This window comes from Silurus meridionalis, chromosome 17 (assembly GCF_014805685.1).
Source record: "Silurus meridionalis isolate SWU-2019-XX chromosome 17, ASM1480568v1, whole genome shotgun sequence".
Lineage (NCBI taxonomy): Eukaryota > Metazoa > Chordata > Actinopteri > Siluriformes > Siluridae > Silurus > Silurus meridionalis.
This window is the reverse complement of record NC_060900.1, coordinates 14,598,933-14,620,024: the sequence shown is the minus strand read 5'-3', so window position 1 is coordinate 14,620,024 and position 21,092 is coordinate 14,598,933. Positions and strand designations below refer to the sequence as shown.

The 21,092-nt window shown below is 40.0% G+C and overlaps 1 protein-coding gene across 5 annotated transcripts; it reads right to left on the bottom strand.

The window, feature by feature from the left end:
• Nucleotides 1–778: 778 nt before the first annotated feature.
• Nucleotides 779–20,506, bottom strand: trim36 (tripartite motif containing 36). 5 transcript variants are annotated; one of them, XM_046870765.1, is made up of 11 exons: nucleotides 20,171–20,506; nucleotides 17,247–17,487; nucleotides 16,027–16,056; nucleotides 13,290–13,639; nucleotides 10,923–11,069; nucleotides 10,383–10,478; nucleotides 9,420–9,673; nucleotides 8,932–9,053; nucleotides 6,354–6,653; nucleotides 4,266–4,563; nucleotides 779–3,242 (listed from the first exon to the last, which is right to left on the bottom strand). In XM_046870765.1, exons 1-11 carry the CDS (start codon nucleotides 20,231–20,233, stop codon nucleotides 2,891–2,893), a joined length of 2,253 nt encoding a protein of 750 aa, XP_046726721.1. In that variant the 5' UTR covers nucleotides 20,234–20,506; the 3' UTR covers nucleotides 779–2,890. The 5 variants fall into 5 exon arrangements, with proteins under 5 accessions (XP_046726721.1, XP_046726723.1, XP_046726722.1 ...); XM_046870767.1 differs by lacking the exon at nucleotides 20,171–20,506 and adding an exon at nucleotides 17,951–18,172; XM_046870766.1 differs by lacking the exon at nucleotides 16,027–16,056 and having other exon boundaries at nucleotides 20,171–20,505.
• Nucleotides 20,507–21,092: the final 586 nt, after the last annotated feature.

Genomic DNA, 21,092 nt, shown 5'->3' with positions numbered 1-21,092 from the left:
ATACATAACTGGGATTTGCTTTGCAGTGAGGAAACTACTGTTGTTTATAGAATGAATGGACCCTTGAGTAACCAGAATCCAGAAATAAACTGATATATGTTTCATGCTGGTATAATGACTGGGAAATACACAATAAGTACAGTACCAGGTATTGACCGCCACGCCTACATCCAGTATATATATATTCATATGTTGCAGTGTGTTGTGTCGCATTATATTTGAGGGTGTTATTATTTTGGAGACCACACGGTGTCGTTGTTGCCTTACAATAGTAGAGTGCTACATAGATATTTTAGATAGAGCATACACTCATATTTCCAAAGATATTTATTCAAACCATTTTGCTAAATCTGCGTTTAAGTGTCCATCATTGAACAGTACACCTCAACTATAATGGAGCTATAATAAATAAATATTTTGTGTCCTCCGGATGAAGACAGGTGTCCTTTAGACAGGGAGATTTTCTTTGCAACAGTCATCAATGGCCCGCTCTTTACGGATAACCTTATTATGGAACGCACTCATAGACACTAAACTTTCATAAAAAGTTACTTATCTCTGTAAAGCTGCTTTGGGACAACGTCCATTGTTAAAAGTGCTACACAAATAAAACTGAATTGACATGCAAGTAAAAAAAGATAAATGAGGAGCTTAGAGTTATTAAAGGACAGTAACACAAACACCACACAAGTTTTACCTGTGTGTACATTCAGAAAAGACCCCCTTCCCCTCTTCCTCCCCTTCAGGAGTGGTAGTAATAATAATAATAAAAACAATCCCAATTCCAACACTTTTATTTCATATCAAAACCCCACAATGGTAAATCAAAAAAAAAAATAAAACAAATGTAAATACAAGTGACTGACAGCTTTTCATTACCATTAAAGCATCAAAAGCACAAAAAGCAAACGTCACAACCCGCCAGCTCATTTTAACTGTACAGTACGTCCTGTGGGGGGTGGGGTTTAATATTGCACACTACTTCACACACACCTGCACCAAGCCAGGAGATTTGCTAGAACATGCTATAAAGTGCTAGCTTTAAGATGAGTTGAAATGACCACTAAAATACATCGTGTCCTGTTTAATATGCAAGTACAGCTCACGTAAATCTCGATACACTTACGCTAAAATCTACGTCAAAAGTGATTAGTGAAAACAGAACTGTCCCCTGTTCCCCCACCGCAGCTTAATACCGAACATCTTAACGTGCACAAGGAGAAAAGAAAAGAAAAAAGTTACTTGGTTACTATTACACTCTGCGAAACTGTAAACTAGTGTGCATAGATTCTCCATTGAATCCGCCGTGGAAAGAAATGTGACAAACAGTGATTAGTGTCTAGAAAAACAAACAAACAAACAAGAAACTACTGGAAGATCAAAACCATGATTTCACTACTTCCTGATGTGACACTACCATCATCCACATGATTATTAAATGATCACAAACTGGTTTCTACTCACAAATTCTCAGGACAAAACACGTAAAATATATTATTAGTATCAGTAAAACAATATATATTTAAAAAAAATTTAAAATAAAAAGAGAGAGAGAGAGAAAGAATTGTGGCCATAATATGAGATGCTTTCTTTAAAAACAAAAAGTTCTTTTCATAAAGGTTTTATGCTACAAAAGAAACAACAGAAGTGTAAACCAGCAAGTAGGAAAGAATTGAAAAACATTGCAATTTGAAAAAAAAGCATCTTTATAATTTAAAAAAATTGCAATGAAATGAAAGAAATTCTTTAAAACTTTAAAAAGACTAAAAATGTAGGAATAAAATGCTTCGATTTGGTAACTCATCGGGTCCCAGCCTTAGAGGCGAACAAACCCTTTGAGGTTTAGTGAATAGGCACGTGTTTATACCACCGCCTCGAAATCATCCAAGCGTAAAACCAGTGCCGATTCTCATTTCAGGATGAAGAGGTAGGTATCAGAAAGCCCATAGGGTGAGTACCTGAGGAATCACATAGCAATCCCACTCCATCCACTGCTACTCCAGGTAAGTCCCTTTATAGCCAGTAATCCTGTTGCAGAAAAAACATTATGCTTATTCACTAAAGCAGTCAGTTTTTTCCCCCCCTCTCGTTTTTTTTGTACTGGTGCATATTAACCCAATCGCCTTCTGTATCAGCGTAGATACTCATACCCTGGTTACAACCGAGCAGCACAGCTGTGATTCAGATGCTACTTTGCATTAAATAAAGATACATTCAAAATCCAAAGCTATTCAATTCAGCATTCAGATACACACCGGTCGCTACGAGGTTTCCTTACGTGTAGGTTACAATCCACTGCGAGCGAGCGGTTTTTATACGCAGACTGTTTAGAATAGATGCAATTTCACTGCAAATTAGTTTCGCATTATTTATTAATGATCGCACTTGATCGGTCGAACAACTCCTTTTTTCCTTAATAGAAATTAAAAAAAAAGAAATGCTTGCCCATACGCCATTTCTACAACCAGGAATGGTTTACAAAGCCGGTATTTATTAGTGCACAGGTATTAGTGTCGATTAACGTACTCTTCTGCAACATCAGACAGGCGATCTTTACGTTGCTCACAAGAACGCCAAACAGGTGACATCGGTAAAACGTTGCATTGTGTTTTAAGGTATAGTGCGAGTGTGTTCTTTTGCATTATTGTGACTTGTTAAACCCTGAAGTGTGTAAGTGTTGACGTTATAATCGCCTGCCTAGTCGATCTCCTGAAAGGCACTGAACCAAGGGTTATTCAGGTTACTTGTGGCTCGCAAACTAAAATAGTGCACCGAAATAGTGTTTTTCGAAGATACAGCTACATGTCGTGACTTGTGAGAATCCAGGACAAAAAAAAAATAAGCCAATGGGATCAGGTAGTTAGTGTTCAGCAGATCAACTCGGACACTTTCACATGTAAGAGAGGCGCTTGGCTGTGATGAACTCCTCCAGGTGGATGCCTCCACCTCCCATGAGACCGAACGCAGGGTACATGGTTCCAGAACACTCCACCTGTCGCTCGTAAAGGCAGCGCATCGAGTCAGCGTCGTAGAAGAAGACGCGGCCGGCGTCATAGTCGAGGAGGATGCCTATTCGTTGAGGCAGAGGGAGAACGCGGCTGGCATGGTCTCCCGAGGCTGCGTTGTGGGACGCTTTGGGAATGAAGAGCTTGCCCATGCCTGCTGTGAGCAGAAGAAAGGGCTGCGAGAGCTCATAGCACGTGTCCTCACTGCCACTGTCATGCCCGCTGTCATGATCATACCTAGAAAGAAATGAGGGGGAAACGGCGTGAACAAGATTTGCAGAACAGGAACCAGTTGGTTGGATGAGATGCAAGTATTTGAAACAAAGTATCAGATGCATCCATTATATCAAATGCATCAAAACCCCCTCCTTTCTTAAAGATTTAGCTTCTATTTCTTTTGAGGGGTTCATTTTCAAGTCAGGACTGGATGGTGAAGCTTTTCTGACATCATAAGAGTTGCTAATAAACCCAAGCCCTGGAATTCATCACCATTTATTCAGTCATTTATTTATGTATATTTAACTGCTTTATTCTGGTCACGGTTATAAGAACAGTGAGTACAAGGCAGTACAGCATCCTACATACCCTTAATACACATATAAACATATAGGGAGCTTAACAACACTGGTAAAACTCAGAGAACCTGGAAGACCCCGCAAAGAAAAAACGACAAGTCGCTATACAGACTGTAACTTGAGCTCAAGTTCCACGTACCACCCTGTATCAAATCAAACCATAGATTTAGTTTGAAATAATATATTGTTACACATTATATGATTTAAATGATTTCTCCCACTTGTAAACATGCAAACAACTTTATCCACCATTCTTGAAAAAGACACTGCATCGAATCATAATGGTTTAAACTATATATGCTGTTGAAGTCTCTCTTACATTTTCTCATTATGTCAGTTCTCCTAGGGTTTAACTAATAACCTTCAAATCAGCTGACAGACATGAAACAGCCCTTGATGTTGAAACAAAGTGCATCAGGGAGAAATGGCAAGAAAAACATTGGGGGAAGTGCTTGAGTGTTGAAATCTGGGATAAAGCTTTAATGGCCAGAACCACTGGGAAACAAGCATGGAGTGGCATTTAATACCACCTTTAATGTCTATTCTTTTATCAACTAAACAAAATGCTCCAAAAAAACAAACAAAAACCAACTTTGTACAGTAGGGTACTTTAAAAAGCCCTCAAATTCCCCAGTTAATTTACGGACATAACATTGAAAGTTTGTACACATATTGTTGAACTCACCTTGGGCTGCTGGTGTCACGAGGGTTGTGGAACCACTCACTCATTTTGGAATCTGACACCACTCCCACTTTCACCATGTAAGAGCTTGGCTCTACACGGAAAGCCCAGTAGTGGCGGCCATGTGAAATGCCCGTGTCACCGATGATGTAGTCAAGGCATATGTAACTTCCAGTCTGTACCCGCTCAGCAGCCAACAGGTAGGCCATGCCAGCCATGCTCTCCACAGTGTCCTTTCTCTTGCTCAGCTGCAGACGCTCTTCACTGTAGCCGCATTTCTCATTAAACAGGAAGCCGAACACTGTGGAACAACCAGCAGCTTCTTAAAAAGTGATTTTAGGGCTTAAAAACTATTGTTACCATAATTGAATAGCATAAAATAGAATAGCCTTTATCTGTCACATATACATTACAGCACAGCGAGATCCTTTACTTACATATCCCAGCTTGTTCAGAAACTGGAGTCAGACACGATACCACCACTGAAGCACTACTTCGCTTGCTTTAGGCATGACACTAAATATTCCAAAGCGGTGCAGTGACCCAAATATCCACCTCATTAATGATGCACTCAATGCTCATTTGGAATGGACCATCACCCAGATCAATAACATCCAGAATACCAAAAATAAAAAAAATAAAAAATTCTAGCCAGCTGACATTAATCTCAATAAAGAAGCAGTATCATTAAAACGTTTTTTTTGACACCAGATTAAATCAGTTAAATCTACACCATCACTGACTGGCAGACGACTGAAGGCCCTTGCCTTGGTAATCATGACAGGAGGTCCACGAACATGCTTCAATGCCAAGAAGCATCTGTCTGCTTAGTAATCTTGTTCAAATATGTGCGTTACATACATACATAAAGCGCCCCAGAAGCTTACACATGCCACATACCATATGTTCGGTCATTAATCAACATGGGTTATATGGTGTGGTGATGATGCATAGTCAGGGTTTTGTTTGAGCGAGATACCGAGTCAGCACGTTTCTCCGAGTGGATGTGATCCGGGCCAGCAGTTTTATAGAGACAGTAGTGCTGCAGCTATCGATTATTTTAGTAATTGAGCATTCTACCAATTAGTCCATTGATTAATTGAGTAATCGGATTACTTTTTTCATTAAAGAGCAATAATACAAATATGCAAGAGAAAATAAGGCGGGTCTTATAAAATGAACAAGTAATTTGATTCCTTTTTTAGAAAAATGTAAATTTTTATTGCTGAAATTGCAACCTGTAAAACTAAACCCATTTAGTGCATTTAATGCAAATACAAATATATTTGCATTATTAAAAAACAAACAAATAAAAATCCATAAATCACATCAAATAACTAAATAGCGGGTGGTGCATCAGTAATAATTATCCGTGTGTGCATTATGGGGGGGCCTGTATCACATCCTGATACATTTCTACAATTAATGCTATGCATGTGTTGTTAACAATAAACCCTGCAAATGAATAACGGAACACTGAAATTGTTTTTTTTTCTTTTACAAGCCATAGATTATCTCCATTATATTGTTATATGTCCCAATCCTAGTGTGTAACAGTCACGTGTCTCTCTTACAGATAAACTATTAACCATAGAGCAACTTGTGCTCTATGGAGAAGACAAAGTGAAGCTATGTGAAATTCAGTCTAACTTCAAGATATGAAAATGTATGTTAACTGTAAAAAATACACCAGATTTTTTACTGTAAGAAACACTGGCGGTCGCTACACTGTGACTTTAGACTGCTGTGTCAGTAGAGAAGCGAGTCATTCATAGATTAATCCAAGATTGTGTAATTGCGCTTGACTAATCGATGGTGCGCACTATTTTTAGAATTCCCTGCAGGTTCGAACTGGCATGGTCCATTGGGAAGAGGTGTAACAAGATTTATCATGAAATTAGCACCATCACATGGGATGCAATTCATTTTCCAAGCCATGCTGCACCACCCAGTGGAAAAGAATTATTATAGTAATGAGGATTTTTACAGCACTGATTTATACAGGACAGTCATTGTCACTGGTTATGTGTTCCATTTAGAACTGACTATCGTAAAGGAATCAAAGTAATACCCATGATAAATTTTCTTTACCTGGTGCAGGAGGAGTGTGAAAGGACACCTCAGGGCTGTAGGGGCTGGGAATGCTATTGCGGAAGCTCCGCACCCTGAATGCGTAGCTGCAATCGCTATCCAAATCGCACACCACTGTGCTGGCGTTGTGCACACGCTCAGTCAGGTGCCAGGGATTCTCCTCCTCGTTGTTGGCAGGCACTTTTCTATACTCGAGGACATGGTGGTCAGTGGGCAGAGAGTCCTCGGGCAGCCTCCAGTGAATCAGGCCTTCATTATACACCCGACTCTGTGACAGGTCGATCATGGGAGGATCTGGAACTGGAGAAATGGATGGTAAAACTGTGTTGTTTCTGAAGAACATGAAGTAAGCAAGACAGGAAGACGGAATGCAAGGTAAATAAATCATCTAATGGGTGTCTGTCCCCGCCATTATTCCTAGTTTTTTAATTCAGCTACGTTTTTAGGAGCGCAAGTTTTAATAAACTAACCTTTAATAAAATAATCAAAAGGTGAACCCTGCAACATCGGCAAAGCGAGGACGAAGAGGGGACTGTCAAACAAGGCGAAGAAGCCTGCCAAGCCTTCAGGCATGAAGCCCAAAGCACTTCTCCCTGAATAACAAGCTATTGATCAGAACAGGGGCTGCATTAAACCCTGCAAAGAATTAAAACTGCAAAGAAACCCCATCTCACTCACTAGTCATGAATCTGCTACAGCAGAATGTATGGCAGAGGAAAAGGAAAACAGATTTAAAGGGCTAGGGATCCAGATGTTGAGCCACACTCCAGGCTTTTAAGGCTTCCGTCAGCACTACACCCTTAAACACCATTAAAGTCCACTCTAATCAGAGATGCGGTGTTGAAATGGATGAGCCAGATTGGTATCAGCCTCGTCGGCTGTTTCCTTTCAATTTCATTTGCTATACGCAGGGCTTTTCTCTATTACTAGCCATTAGGAGCATTAGCAAAAATCAGATACTGAAATCCCAGAATTCATTGTTTTAATTGTAGTATTTTGTACATCATGACTTATTCCCTGAAAGCTAGCATGCATTGTTGTACACTTTGTGTTTTAAATGGACATAATTGCCATTTTTACCCAACCATAAATCGTGCTTTGGCTGGGCCATTGAAGAACATTCAGAGACACTTCAGTACAGTTTTGGTTGCATGCTCAGAGTCATTGTCATGGTGAAAGATGAACCGTCACTTTAGTCTGATTCCTTTTATTCAGGAATGCTCCTATATTTGCCTGGTCCTCGTCACTGAGAAGCATTTCAAATCATTATGCAACCATCACCATGTTTCACCCCAGAGATGATATTAGCTTATTGTTTTGAAAGGGCATTTTCACGTTATTAGGTTAGAGTTCTTTATGCAGCCGCAAGTCATTTTTTCTCAACAATGGATTCTGTTTTGCCACACTACCACAAAGGCCTGATTTATATAGTTCTGAAGAGATAGTTGTCTATACAGCAGGTACTCCCATCTCTCAATTTTGGAACTATTGCATTTATTTCTTAACTCCCTGACCAAGATTTGGATTGGGAACACAAAAAGGCTTAGAAACTGTTGTACATTATTGCCTTGTTGTAATTTGATTACAGAGATTCTTTGACTTTATGGCTTGGTTTTTCTTAACAATGTAGTATAATTGATAGGTCATTATAAACCCTAGTGTCTATCATTGTGAAACAATTAAAGGTAACCTGGTATGTAAAAATGCTATTTTTCCTTTCAAAATCTGATACAAAATACAAAACAGTGTACAACAAGTAAAAGGGGTTCGTTGACTTTCTGAATCACTGTATATATGAATATTGTTCCAAAGAAAATTTAAAAAAATTTCAAGCATGATGAAAGCAGGGTTCTGACCATGTGCAACACTGATCTGGCCAGTCTAAAACAGAATTACACCATTTTGGTTCACTGGACAGTCACTAGTCAGCCGTTGCTCAATAGTTGTCAGACTCCAATCTTCAAGCAGATACATTGGTGTTATTTCTCAGAAGTGCAGATCTACACAATTTATTGGCAAAGCTTCTCGATTGCGGTCATGTTAGTTGTTAATCAGAATCTTTGTAAACAAGCAATTTTATGTAACTGGACCAGGAGCTGAATAACTCCCACATAGAACAAATTTTAAAAAACAAGTCACATATTGTTTTATTCCCCATAGATTTAGAAAAAAAACGGATCCGTTTTTTCTGCATGTTTTTGGCTGAGCAGTACAAAACGTGCTCCTTGTTTGCATAGCTGATGAGAGACTTCTGACTAAATAAATAGCTTTGTAGCAGACTTTTGTATACTGCCTTGCAATTTAGCATCTATATTTGCCTCTGTCGTGCTCCAGTTTCTCTCTGTATTTTTCTTTATCTACATACAAATGCTTGCATTCTGTTCTCAATGGGGAAAAAAAAAGGTTCAGCTAGAAAAGGGTCATGAGTCGTTGTGAAAGGAATTAGAGTAAAAGCTGCCAATCCTCCTTGTGCCAAAATCCTAGGATATATTAGGACTCCAACCAGCTTATTTAATTAGACTGCCACTGGAAGTAGACACAACACCTACCGCCACCACCCCACAGAAATAACGCTTACCTCCACCAAATGAAAGGTCTTTCAGCAAGGACTCTTCTTTCGAGGTGTCCAGGACAAACTCATCAAATGAGGGGTTAGCGGCAGCCTGAAAGGTCTTCAGTGACTCTGTGGCTTTCTGAACCCTGAACCCAAGAAGACAGTGAGATACAGCAGCAGGTCTACAGCAGACATGTTTAATAATTCTATTCACAGTTCTTAGACAGTAACCTGCATAAAGCTGCCTAATGGAGATCAATTATCAGGATTAGACTGAGGACACCAAATATTACTAGACTTTAAGCCACCCACACGGATCTTGCAAAGGTCACAAGCACATGGCCAGTTTTAACTAATCAGAACCTTAAGCTAGACCACTAGCCATTAATAAGTAGCGTGTGTTAGTTCATATAAGGAGCATCAGTTAATCCTCATTAGAATTACAGAGTGGTTTGAAAAACACTATAATTAAAATGGAGAAGAATAAAGAATAAGGTGGACACTGGTGTAACCTGATGTGGAGCTGCTTAGCCGTCTGGACGAAGCAGGACTGGTCGCTTTCTTTGAGGACTTCCTGGGCATATCCCACCAAACCGCTGTTCTCCAGCATGCCCTGGTACTCTTCCACCTGGCCCCTAAGCTTGTCCAGACGCCTGTTCCTGGACAGCTCAATGGACCGCAACAATTCACTTTTCCTTTCCTGTAGAGTCTCAAACAGACGCTCAAAGTGCTCGTGCGCCTGTCTCTCTGCCAGCTGCCCATTTTCCTATGTCGATGAGATACAACCAATGATTATAGAAAGCACAACTAGACCAGTTTCATTTTTCAATATAATAATAAAGAGTTGCAATCGTTTGCCCAATACCAAGTAATGATTTAATTGCATTTATTTCCATTAGCTAATGATGTGCTTAAGAGAAGCTAATCTGCCTGCACAGGAAAGAAAAGTATCTGACATTGCTCAATCTGTCTCAAAATCAATCAGATGTTTCAGGCCAATTTCGGTCCATCGGTTAAGTGCATCGCTATACATAATGTACCACACCAGTCTTTCCAGAACAATTCTCATGAACCACTAGAAGGTGTTTACTCTTTACCAGCAGCCAAACTGCCAGAACAAAGCAAAGGAGAACACAATACACTGGTCCTTTATTTGGGAGTTGGCAGAAAACAGATATGTGGACCATTTTGAGTCTCTAGGAAACTAAAACCCCATTCTGCTCACTGAAACCCTGGCAGTGAGATTGCTTTTCTTGAGATCAGCGTTTCAGTAATCTACAGTACAATCAACTTTATATTTTAGAATTCTTTATGATAAACCCAAAATCACAATACCCTAGACATTCCAATTTAGAGCTCAATATATTAATGTTCATTATACTTCGATATAATATTCCACAGCTTGACACATTAAAGCTGATCCTGTCTTGCAGTGAGCACTGAAAAGGCTCAAGAATTCTTTTCAGACCACTTACCTCAGTCTGCCGAATCAAGACCTCGAGATCGGAAATCTGAGTCCTCACTTGTTCCTCTTTGCTAATCAAGTAATGGATACTTTTTGATAGCTTATCCTGTTGGAATAACAAAATCCATTAGGCTTTGAATGCACACAATGGGAAAACTGAACAGCACTTTTTAGGCAGTTCAGAGCATCTAATACCACATTGACAGAAGACAGTGCTCTGTGATGGCTTTAACATTATTAGGCACAGGTGATTGCATTAAAGATGCATAGCCCAAGTCTGCTGGGTCGAATCTAATGTTACACAGCTTCAGCTAAAGACAAGAAAAAAAACTGAGGTGGGTGTTTTCTGGATTCTAAAGGACATATGGCCAAAAGTAAAGCATGATTTCTGACTGACACACACACATTATATTTATATATATATATATATATATATATATATATATATATATATATATATATATATATATATATATACACACACACACACACACACACACACACACACACACACACACACACACACATACAAAATTAGAGTTCTGCATACCTTAAGGACCTTGTAGGCACTGCTCATTGACGTCACTTTATGGTTAGCATGGGAACCTCCAAGTTTGCAGAGGTGACACACTGGCCGGCGACACACCTCACAGTACATGTTAACTTTCTCCATCTCATGCTCAGGACACATCAACACCTGCAGGCAGAATTACTGAAACTCTTACAGGAATAAAAACTAACAAACAATTAACTCTCAAAATTCACCCTAATTCAAAATCCAACCCTAAAAGAGGCACTGACAACAGCATTAATGATACAAATCAAAATTCAAACATATCAGCACACACCTACAAAGAATTTAGCTGGGGGTTTCAGTGAAACCTACACTGGATAATTAATCTTGTATAATAGCACAGGTTGAAGTTCTGGTACAGAGAGATAAAGAAGGCAAGTGCATTTATGAAAATGTTTATTACATCATGTAGTTTAATACATGCAGGTACAAGATTGTGTATTTGCTTCATTCTCCTCTGATTAGGTGTAGAGAGAACATTTTTCCTAAAATTAACTTTCCGAAAACTCCCAAAAGGAACATAATTTTTTTTTAGGAACGGTTAAAGCTAAATGTACATAAAATAAACTGCTGGTCACACGTCTGCTTTGCAGGTCATATTCTGACCATATACCAGGCCATTATATTTCAGCTCATTAGGCATTTATTTTATGTATAAAAATTATTTTTAGATAGACAAGAGACAAGTTATTAATGACTATTTTTGTCTTCATGCTTTATGTTGAGTTTGGTTTCATTAATAATAAATATACATTTGCTTAAAGCATCCATATTTGAAAAAAATGGACAATTCTATAGAAATGAAACTTAGATATATTATAATGTAGTCAATGTGCAGCTTGTATAGCAGTATAGATTTACTCTCCTCTAAAAATAACTCGACATACAGCCATTATTGTCAAAATAGATGGCAACAAAAGTGAGTACACCCAAAGTAATAACAACTGTACATCGCTTAACAAAGCAAAGCCACATCTCCTATTCATCATATGCATGACAAAGATGGCCGAGGCTATGAGAAGAGCACCCTGAAACCGAGTTACAGTACAGTGGCCAGGATCATACAGAGGTTTTCCAAGACGGGTTCCACTTGGAACAGGCCTCGCAAGTTTTCAATCAAAGTCCTCATGCTGTGCGTCAGGTGCAGAAGCTGCTTCAAAAAAACGCACAAGTCCTGTAGCATTGCTTTAAAGGTTGCAGAAGTGGAGGGTTCACTTGTCAGTGCTCAGACCATACGTTGCATACTGCAACAAGTCGGTGTGTGGCGTATGGTCTGAGCACTAACAAGTGAACCTTCCACTTTAGCAACCTCTAAAGCAATGCTGCAGTACTCATGCATTTTTTAAAGAAAAAAAACCTGTCCAAGAGCGTGAATGACTGGAACCATGTCCTGTGGTCTGATGAGACTAAGATGAACTTGTTTGGTTTAGATGGTGTCCAGCATGTGTGGTGACACTCTGGTGAGGAGAACCAAGAAAATTGTGTCTTGCCTACTGTAAAGCATGGTGGTGGTAGCATCATGGTCTGGGGCTGCATGGGTGCTGGTGGTACTGGGGAGCTGCGGTTCATTGAGAGAAACATGGATTCCAAGATGTACCGTGTCATTCTGAAGCAGAATATGATGGTCTTCCTTCAGAAACTGAGCTGAAAAGCAATTTACCAACATAATAACGACCACAAGCACACTGCCAAGATGACAACTGCCTTGTGAGGAAGCTGGAGCTGATAAAGTGGCCAAGTACGTCTTCAGACCTGAACTCTATTGAGCACCTGTGGGGATACTCAAGCAGAAGGTGGAGAAGCGTCATGTGTCTAACATCCAGCAGCTCCGTGATATCATTATCACAGCAACAACCTGTGCAGCTGCTCATACAAAATACTGACACTTTGGACACAGATTTGACATGTTTAATTAGGGTGTACTCACTTTTGTTGCCAGTTATGTAGACAATAAATGCTGTATGTTGAGTTTTTTTTCCACAGGACAGTAAATCTGTACTGCTATACAACCTGCACATTGACTACACTAAAATATATCCGAGGGTCATTTCTATAGTATTCTCCCCTTGAAAAATTATACTAAAATGGTTGCTAAAATTGTTGCTGAAATATAATATATATATATATATATATATATATATATATATATATATATATATATATATATATATATATATCACTCCAATATTTATACCATGTTCAGAGTTTATTATATTGGATGTTAAGGCAATCTGTACTTATTTAAAGTAGCAGTCTGACTTAAATGAACATCAAATGATAACCGCAGAAGAGAATTATAGGATCAGACAGCAGTAATTTAGCTGCTTGGCCAGTCGTTTGTACCTTTGGTCTGAAGTTAGTAGTAGGTCCGACGTACTCATGCTGGGCCTTGGGCGTCCCCCATGGGTGATTCAGCTTGAAGCACTCGTTGCAGTAGCTGGCCTTGCAGTCCATGCAGCTCTTGGTGGCCTCCTGTACAGTAGGTGGCTTGCACGCGTTGCACATGATGGCGACAGCGGCGCGGGCCGCCTGCCTGTAACGCTCCACGATACTCTCCAACGTGAAGTTGCGGAAAAGCATGCTGATGCCCCGCTCACCCAGCTCTATGTCGCGCTGGCAACCTGGGCATGGGAAGCTGGTGACGCGGGGGGTGACCGAGGAGCGCCTCCAGCCGGGGGAGGAGGACACGGACCCTGATTTTAAACAGACATTCCTCAGTCAGTTAAACAGCTGAGTGAAGTCAGTTAAAATTAAAGTGAAAGCACTGCTGGCCTAAAAAGGATTGAACTCAAGTCAGTTAACTCAAGTTTCAGAAAGCTCAGCAACAAACAGAAAAAAAAAAAAAAGCCACAAGCTGAACAATGATCTGGACAACAAAAAGGTCAAACTCAAAAAAATAAAAAACTAATAAAAACAAATGCGATGTGAGTGATTTACAGACCAATTTCCTGATAGACACAGTGAATAGACAGATGATGACGCAAATGCACAATTAATCACAAAATAAATACTTGGATATGATGTAAGTTTCTGTTTCTTTTGACAATGTTTCATCAACACCAAGAAAACTAGAGGCCTTAGGGAAAGCTTTATCCTGTTCCTTGTCCAGTTCAATGTACTTCACACACACATACAGTACATTTACAGAGACAGACAGATGAAGGAAAATCTCAGCTAAAAGAGAAAGTTAGCACAATTCAACATTCACTACATCCAGGACAGAAGCAGGCAGGAAACGGACAGCCAGCTAAAAAAAAGGATTAAACTTAGACAAGACAGTGACATCACACTCTCAGGGCACACTGATGACCAATGGATGCAACATTTGTGAAACAGACATGCAGAGAGATGTACGGAGATGTAACGGAGTCATAACGGCTTGGTTGTTGACGTGGCGGGAAGATTATGGTGACGGAATGACTATGGGCATCATTTTTGGATGGAACAACATGGCAAAATATAAGCGATGAGTGAGGGCGTGTTAGAAGAAGAAGCGTGTACTTAGGCCGTGGTTGCGCTGTGCTGCACGGGAAGGGGAGGAGCAGGCAGCATCTGCAGCGCGGCTTGCTGGGGCCTGCTGCTGCTGCCGCAATGACACTCAGGGCAGAGGAAGGGAAAGAAAATAAAACGCTCAGACCAGTAAGTCATCGTAAGGCCATTCTGGCAGAGCAAAAGGTGCCTGGCCCTACAAAAACCACAAATCAACGGCAAAGGCCCTCTTATTCAAGATGATGGCGCTACTCCAAAACGGAAAAGTGATGCACATATATGCATTCACTGCCTTCAGACCAGTCGGTCAATTTATAGGTAAATATGATAGAACGAACGTGGGTTGCACATCAGATGCAAACCGATGTGTGCTCTTATCACATGAGGTCGGTGGGGAAAGTATAACGCTTTGAAACCCAAAAAAATGTTTAATACTGAGCATATTTACTGACAGGAGTAACACTGAATAAAGTCTGTCTGAGGTTTGTATTGAGGCATCTACAGTGACATAATATTAGAAAAGATTAGGTTAAGGCTAAGTGAAGGTGTACCGACTGATCAGACAGAAAACGACACATGCCATTAGGTACAAATAATGCCTGCAGAATAAACAATACACGTTCCAGTGAATAAACACAAGTCGAACACAGACACGTGTCTAGTTATCGGGTTTAAAGGAGTATTTGGAAATTCCAGTGCCATCTGCTGGCTGTGCAGCAAATAGCATTTTGATCAAATAAACCAGCCTCTGACCTATTTATCACTTCCTGTTAGGAATGCGCACAGGTACTCAAATACCTATTACCCATTTAATGCACTGGAACTTAAATAAATATTAAAATCTATTCGGCAGTTTATTATGCCATACGTCCGAATAAAGTCACTGTGAAAAGCGTCTGCAGTGTTGTTTTCTGCTGCGATTTTTTTTTTGCCCTTCAGGTTTTTACTTAACAGGTTTAATAAACGTAACATGAAACATAAATATGTTCACCTGAATATGATCACATATCAATGGCTGAAATATTTAGCAGACATTCAAAACTATTTTCTCTCGATATTTCGGTGAATCATGTCAAACACAAACACCAGCACTGACAAGAACAATTTACTAGCAGTGGGTAATGATACTTGATTAGTCCAAATAAATAAACCTTTCATAATGATTAACTGCTCATTAACCCTTTAAATATTAAAACAGCAAGAGGTGTACGCCTAGTTAAAACTGCTGCTTTGTTTCGAGGAAATTTCATCTCAGCTCCATGTGGGGACAGAGTTAAATATGACCGTGTGACCAAAAGAAAATTACAGCATTTACTGAAATGACACTATTGTGAAATGAAAGCGTTCCCTTCTAAAAATGATGTAAACGTGTGCCTTCAGTGCCGCACCACATTTTCCAGTGAATATGCTCAGTGGGCTTTTAGGAAGCGTTGCGAAAAAACGTCACAACGTTTCCGTTATTCCATTACACCGTCTCGCACAAGGAACTGCTTGTATCTACAGAGAAATAGTGTGTGTGTGTGTGTGTTCACAGGGGTTCTACAAACACTGTACTCACTACAGCTATTCAAATTATGTAACCCACATCTACCTCTCCCTCCAAATGACCTTCTGAGTGAGGCTGCAAGCAACAAACAGAGAAGTGAAATAAAATAAGACCAACACAGAACAAATGTGAACAAATGTGGCATGAGACCTGGCGGCTTACAGCCCAGGATTGCACAAACAACACATCATATTACACGTCACACGTTTCAATGCAAAGCTGACGCCGTAGATGAAGACAACACGGAACGTATTTGTTAGTTCACACGAGCTCGATGCATGTGTTTCGCTCACAGCCTAAAATAAAGCAGAATTATTTTCTTAAGCGGGTGTTTGGAAGATCTAAAAGAAGCCTGGAGGTTCCTGGCGCGAGGTTTGGTCAGTTCGATTTAATCCTCCACATGCCGGACCGCCTCGCCATGACAACCTCTTTGTAAGAGGTTACGCTAGAAAACATCGGGCGATCCCTCTCCTCTGCTGGGGTCCACACATAAAACCGTGCAATATTTCCAATGTGCAGTACGTCTGATAGAGTAACTACTTGTGGTCTCTTTTTTTCTTCTTTTTGTATTTATACATTGTGTTGTGTATGTACTGTATTATTATATACTGTATCTTTATTCTTTTATATATTGACACATGCCTGTAGTTGACTTTATATAGATATTGCCATTCAATACAATGATCCAGACCACTCAGGACATTTTATGCCCCCCAGTTTGTTTCTATTCAAGTCCTCTGAAGTTCGCTTCAAGTTTCGATTGGACAAGTAATCATTATATCTACAATTCAATAATAATGATTAATGCAAATAGCAATTGAGATGCAGATGAATCTATGCAGAGAAAGAATTTCACTGTGCTATAAAGTACATGTGAGCAGTATAAAGAACCTTTCCTTTCTTTCTTTAAAAGTGAGGAAAATAACTATAGTGAATGTACGCAGTAGGATTTCAGCACTGAAGATCCTTCTACCGTTGACAATCGATTGAACAGTAAATGTCGGTTTGCTCGGGCGCATGTTGACGAGACTCGTTAGAAAGCTAAATATTTGATTTGGCAAGTAGGACGTTCCTTCTTGTGCTTTCTTTCTGCTCGCCCCAGACTTCACGTCTATGAACTAGGCGAGTGTAGAAGAAAAGGTGAACAGCTCGCCAATTTTTTCAAACAATAGGCTGATAGTCCTTCAAAGAACATCGCTGCATATTCAGGTATCACACGTGTGTGTGTGTGTGTGTGTGTGTTGAGACTTCGATCTGGGACGCACCTGATCGGACCAGCCTATCCAGCCTTTCCATGCTGGGAGAAGGAACTCTTGAGCGAGGGCTTCCAGGGTTCGAGCACTCGGATCCGGCGTCTGTGCTGAACGAGTCGTCCTGGTTCATCATAAGCAGCTCTTTGACACATTTGTGACAAACGCTGTGCTGGCAGGGCAGGATGAGAGGGTGTGTAAACAGCTCCTTGCAAATAGGGCAGATCAGCTCACGCTCAATGTTCCTTATAGGGACCTACAAAACATGCAGAAAGAGAGAAATCTCAGGAACGCTGTGTAGAACCTTAAAGAATAAATGAATGATTTGAACTTTTCGTTGAATTTTTAAAAAATTACATTACATTACACACTGAAATTGTGTAAAAAGATCTTTACAAGATTTCTACTTTGTATACCTACATAAGTTGGTGTGAAAAATAAGATATAGACCCCTGCACCCAAACTCGAGGCTGATTTACATATGAAAAGCCATGTGGGGAAATAAAGGAGAAGGGAGCGAGCCATTGTTGAATTTCTCCTCGTTTTCACACATTTTTTATTCCGCTTTTTCGGGTTTAAACAGACCAAGTTGTAGGACATTTAGTCAACGTTCTGCGTTAATTCAATTGTTATTTGTTTATTTTTAGTTTAAAAAACAACAACATGGACATGACTCTGCTCTGAAGACCTCACTCAAATCTCTCTCCTGCATCACTTACCCCCATCGAGCTGCGCCTCGATACCGCAGACATTGTAACCGGATTAAACGCTTAAACAGCAGTAGTGTTTTCGCCTGAGCCGGAGAACCGGAACTTTGTCGAGTCCAAGAAACTGGAAAGTGAGAACAAACGCGAGTCGACGCTACAGATGAAGCGACGCTGTGAATCAGCACACGCACTTCCACACACACATACATAGGAACGTGCACGCGCGCGCGCACCCTGCCGCTACTTTATGGGAAGGAGCGAGCACCGAAAGCCGTCGGATAGGGGCGGGGTCACTGAAAGTTGCCTTAGCAACCTTCCTGGCAGCTGTGCTGTATGCAAATGAGGGGGCGTGAACGACCAGAATAGTCACGCGGCTGCTCGAGGATTGTTCAGAAATATTTTTGAGGGACGCGGAAAAACCTGCGCTAATTTCATTCTGGATATTAAAAATAAAACACGTATTGCAGGGTGAAAACACGTATTGTAGGGGATCCTTTTTGCACGTGCTCCATCAATTGTCTTATGTTCTGCCTGATAAGTCGTACTGAGGAGTTTTGCATTAAGTAGGATTATTAGTTCATTGAGCTCTTTTGGTAATTTGGGAACAGATTTTTGCTATAAATCAACATACAGGAATATACACACATAATGCAAACACCGGTTAGAGTCACTGAAACTGTCTGTTCATGCACACCCCGGTTGGCCCTTAGGGATCAGCAGCCCATCCCCAGAACACCAAAAGCCCAGGAATGAGATAGAGTTCAAGTGCGCGTGCCCTTACACACACACACACACACACACACACACACATACTTGTATATGTTTTTATGTAACTATAAATAAACTGTGTTGGCACTAGCGCTAAGTGTGTTTTATATATATATATGAAGCAATGCGTCATGATATCGGTATATACATACATACACACATGTGTAGACATATTCTGTAGTACTTTGTTGTACTACATATATATATATATATATATATATATATATATATATATATATATATATATATATATAAATTATCTTTAATTTCGTGAATTGTTTGTTACAAAATGCTCACCTTAGACTTTATCAATGAAAGATATTTTAATTAATAATAACGTCACTATAAAAAAAAAAACGTATTGGCTGACGTCTGTCAAATTACGTCACGTGACCGGCATCATTTACCCATTTTGAGCCCCCGATTGTGATCAGTTCTTCGTGCTTTTGTAAAAAAATCAATCTTTAAACTCTGTATGTTGGCACGTTTATTGATAGTGTTTGTGTGGACACTATAGCGCTATGCAGTGGTAGATTATGGGCGTGTCTGTGGGCGGAGACTGATAGTAGGTGATATGTGACTCTTAGGCGGACGCACGTGTAGGTCAAGATGTAGGTTCATATTCAAATGAATGGTGGTGGTGGATGAGTTTGGACGGAAATCGCCTGTGTGTGTGTGACCTACAATAGGTGCAGCAGAGTGTGTGTGCATATAATCATTGACATCTTAATTGCTAGATAGATAGATAGATAGATAGATAGATAGATAGATAGATAGATAGATAGATAGATAGATAGATAGATAGATAGATTTGATTTGAACGTATAGTTTACTTTCCAACTTTGTCATTTGTACATGTATTCATGTATTCATATATATATATATATATATATATATATATATATATATATATATAGAGAGAGAGAGAGAGAGAGAGAGAGAGAGAGAGAGAGAGAGAGAGAATGAATAAATGAATAAACAAATAAATAAATAAATGCTAGAATAATTAGATCATATGGTGCAGTCTATTATTGGATGCTGGATATTATCCAACACTTTATGCCCTTGGTGTTCTACAAGCTTGTTGTAAATCAGTGTGGCCTTTATAACTTTCAGCCCCTACCTGCTCTTCTGAAGGTCTCCACACGACCATGGTAACAGCTAGGGGCCAGGAATTCTGATAATCCTGACATCATATGAAGGTAGCATAATCTCACACACAGACAACCTCGTTTACATGCTACATGTGCGCGTTTTTTATTAAAAAATCCCTGCAAAAAAATCCCTGTCAAATACACCCCATGCACCACTTGCTGCATTTCCATGTCTGAGATTCCAGCTCTTCTGCCTCTCAGAAACAGGGCGGTGTGAGACGCAGCATCCATCACGTTCAAAGCAACGGCAGGTCTCAGAGAACAAAAACACGAGAACATTCATGGACGATGTGTCTCAGTGCGCACTCACCTCTCCCCTTTCAATCCGCTCCACTATGCTCCCGAACTCTGTTATCTCCTCTGAGTCAGACATGGTAAAGATTCCAATCAGTAGAAATGGATGGATTCAAGGCGGAGTGTATTACAGACCAGCAGAGGATCTCTTACTCCTGTAAACGGAATAACAGTCAAAGCCCTCTAAGCAGCTCAGGGGTGCGGTTCAGTCTCCCCGGATACACACTCCATGGAGGAAGAGAGCAGAATATGATGTGCTGAGCCACAGGAACAGCAGCCTGTGTGCCTGATTGGCTTGTGTCCAGAAAGTGCCCTATGAAGTGACATTGATCTCCTGCTCAAGCCGATTTAAATAAACCATTAGGATCGTTTTTTTACAGCGCGAAACCCCGCCCCTCGCAGTCAGTGGTGGGCGTGGCTTCATTTTACATTGCTGTGGATCTGTGCTCAGCCTTCAGCTAGCAACAGCTACAAGTCTTTCACACAGCAATACATGTGCATAACTTACACAAAGGAGAATCCCTCTCATAAAAGACTTCTTTTTTAAAATGTATTCTGTTTGGGAGAAAATGAGTTGTTGGATAACCAAAATAGAAATAGATATCCAATAAACTTTTTTTTATTTTTAATCTTTTGTGAAATGAAATCTCAGACATCAAAAATTCATAATGCAAATCATTGCAACTTTATGAAACACCCAAGTGAAAATCTAATTTACACAATATTCTACCTACATGGACAGTATCTTAATATACATTATATGGAAAGAAATTATTGTCTTTTTCATCCAAATGTATTTTTTTTTGTTACCATAATATTGAAGGCACACAATTGTATAGGATGTGTTTGGATACAGTGTGATGTTCCAGCACGATAATGCACCTGTGCACAAGCTCCATGACGATATGGTTGGAGTGGGAGATCTTGAGGGGTCTGCT

What these genes read in the sequence shown, in the direction of transcription:
- trim36 (XM_046870765.1), bottom strand. Translation starts at nt 20,233, where the DNA reads ATGTCTGACTCAGAGGAGATAACAGAGTTCGGGAGCATAGTGGAGCGG. An exon ending in GTGCCTACAAGGTCCTTAAG is followed by an intron (nt 10,479 to 10,922) that starts GTATGCAGAACT and finishes TTATTCCAACAG; the next exon opens with GATAAGCTATCAAAAAGTAT. An exon ending in CGTGACACCAGCAGCCCAAG is followed by an intron (nt 3,243 to 4,265) that starts GTGAGTTCAACA and finishes ATTTCTTTCTAG; the next exon opens with GTATGATCATGACAGCGGGC.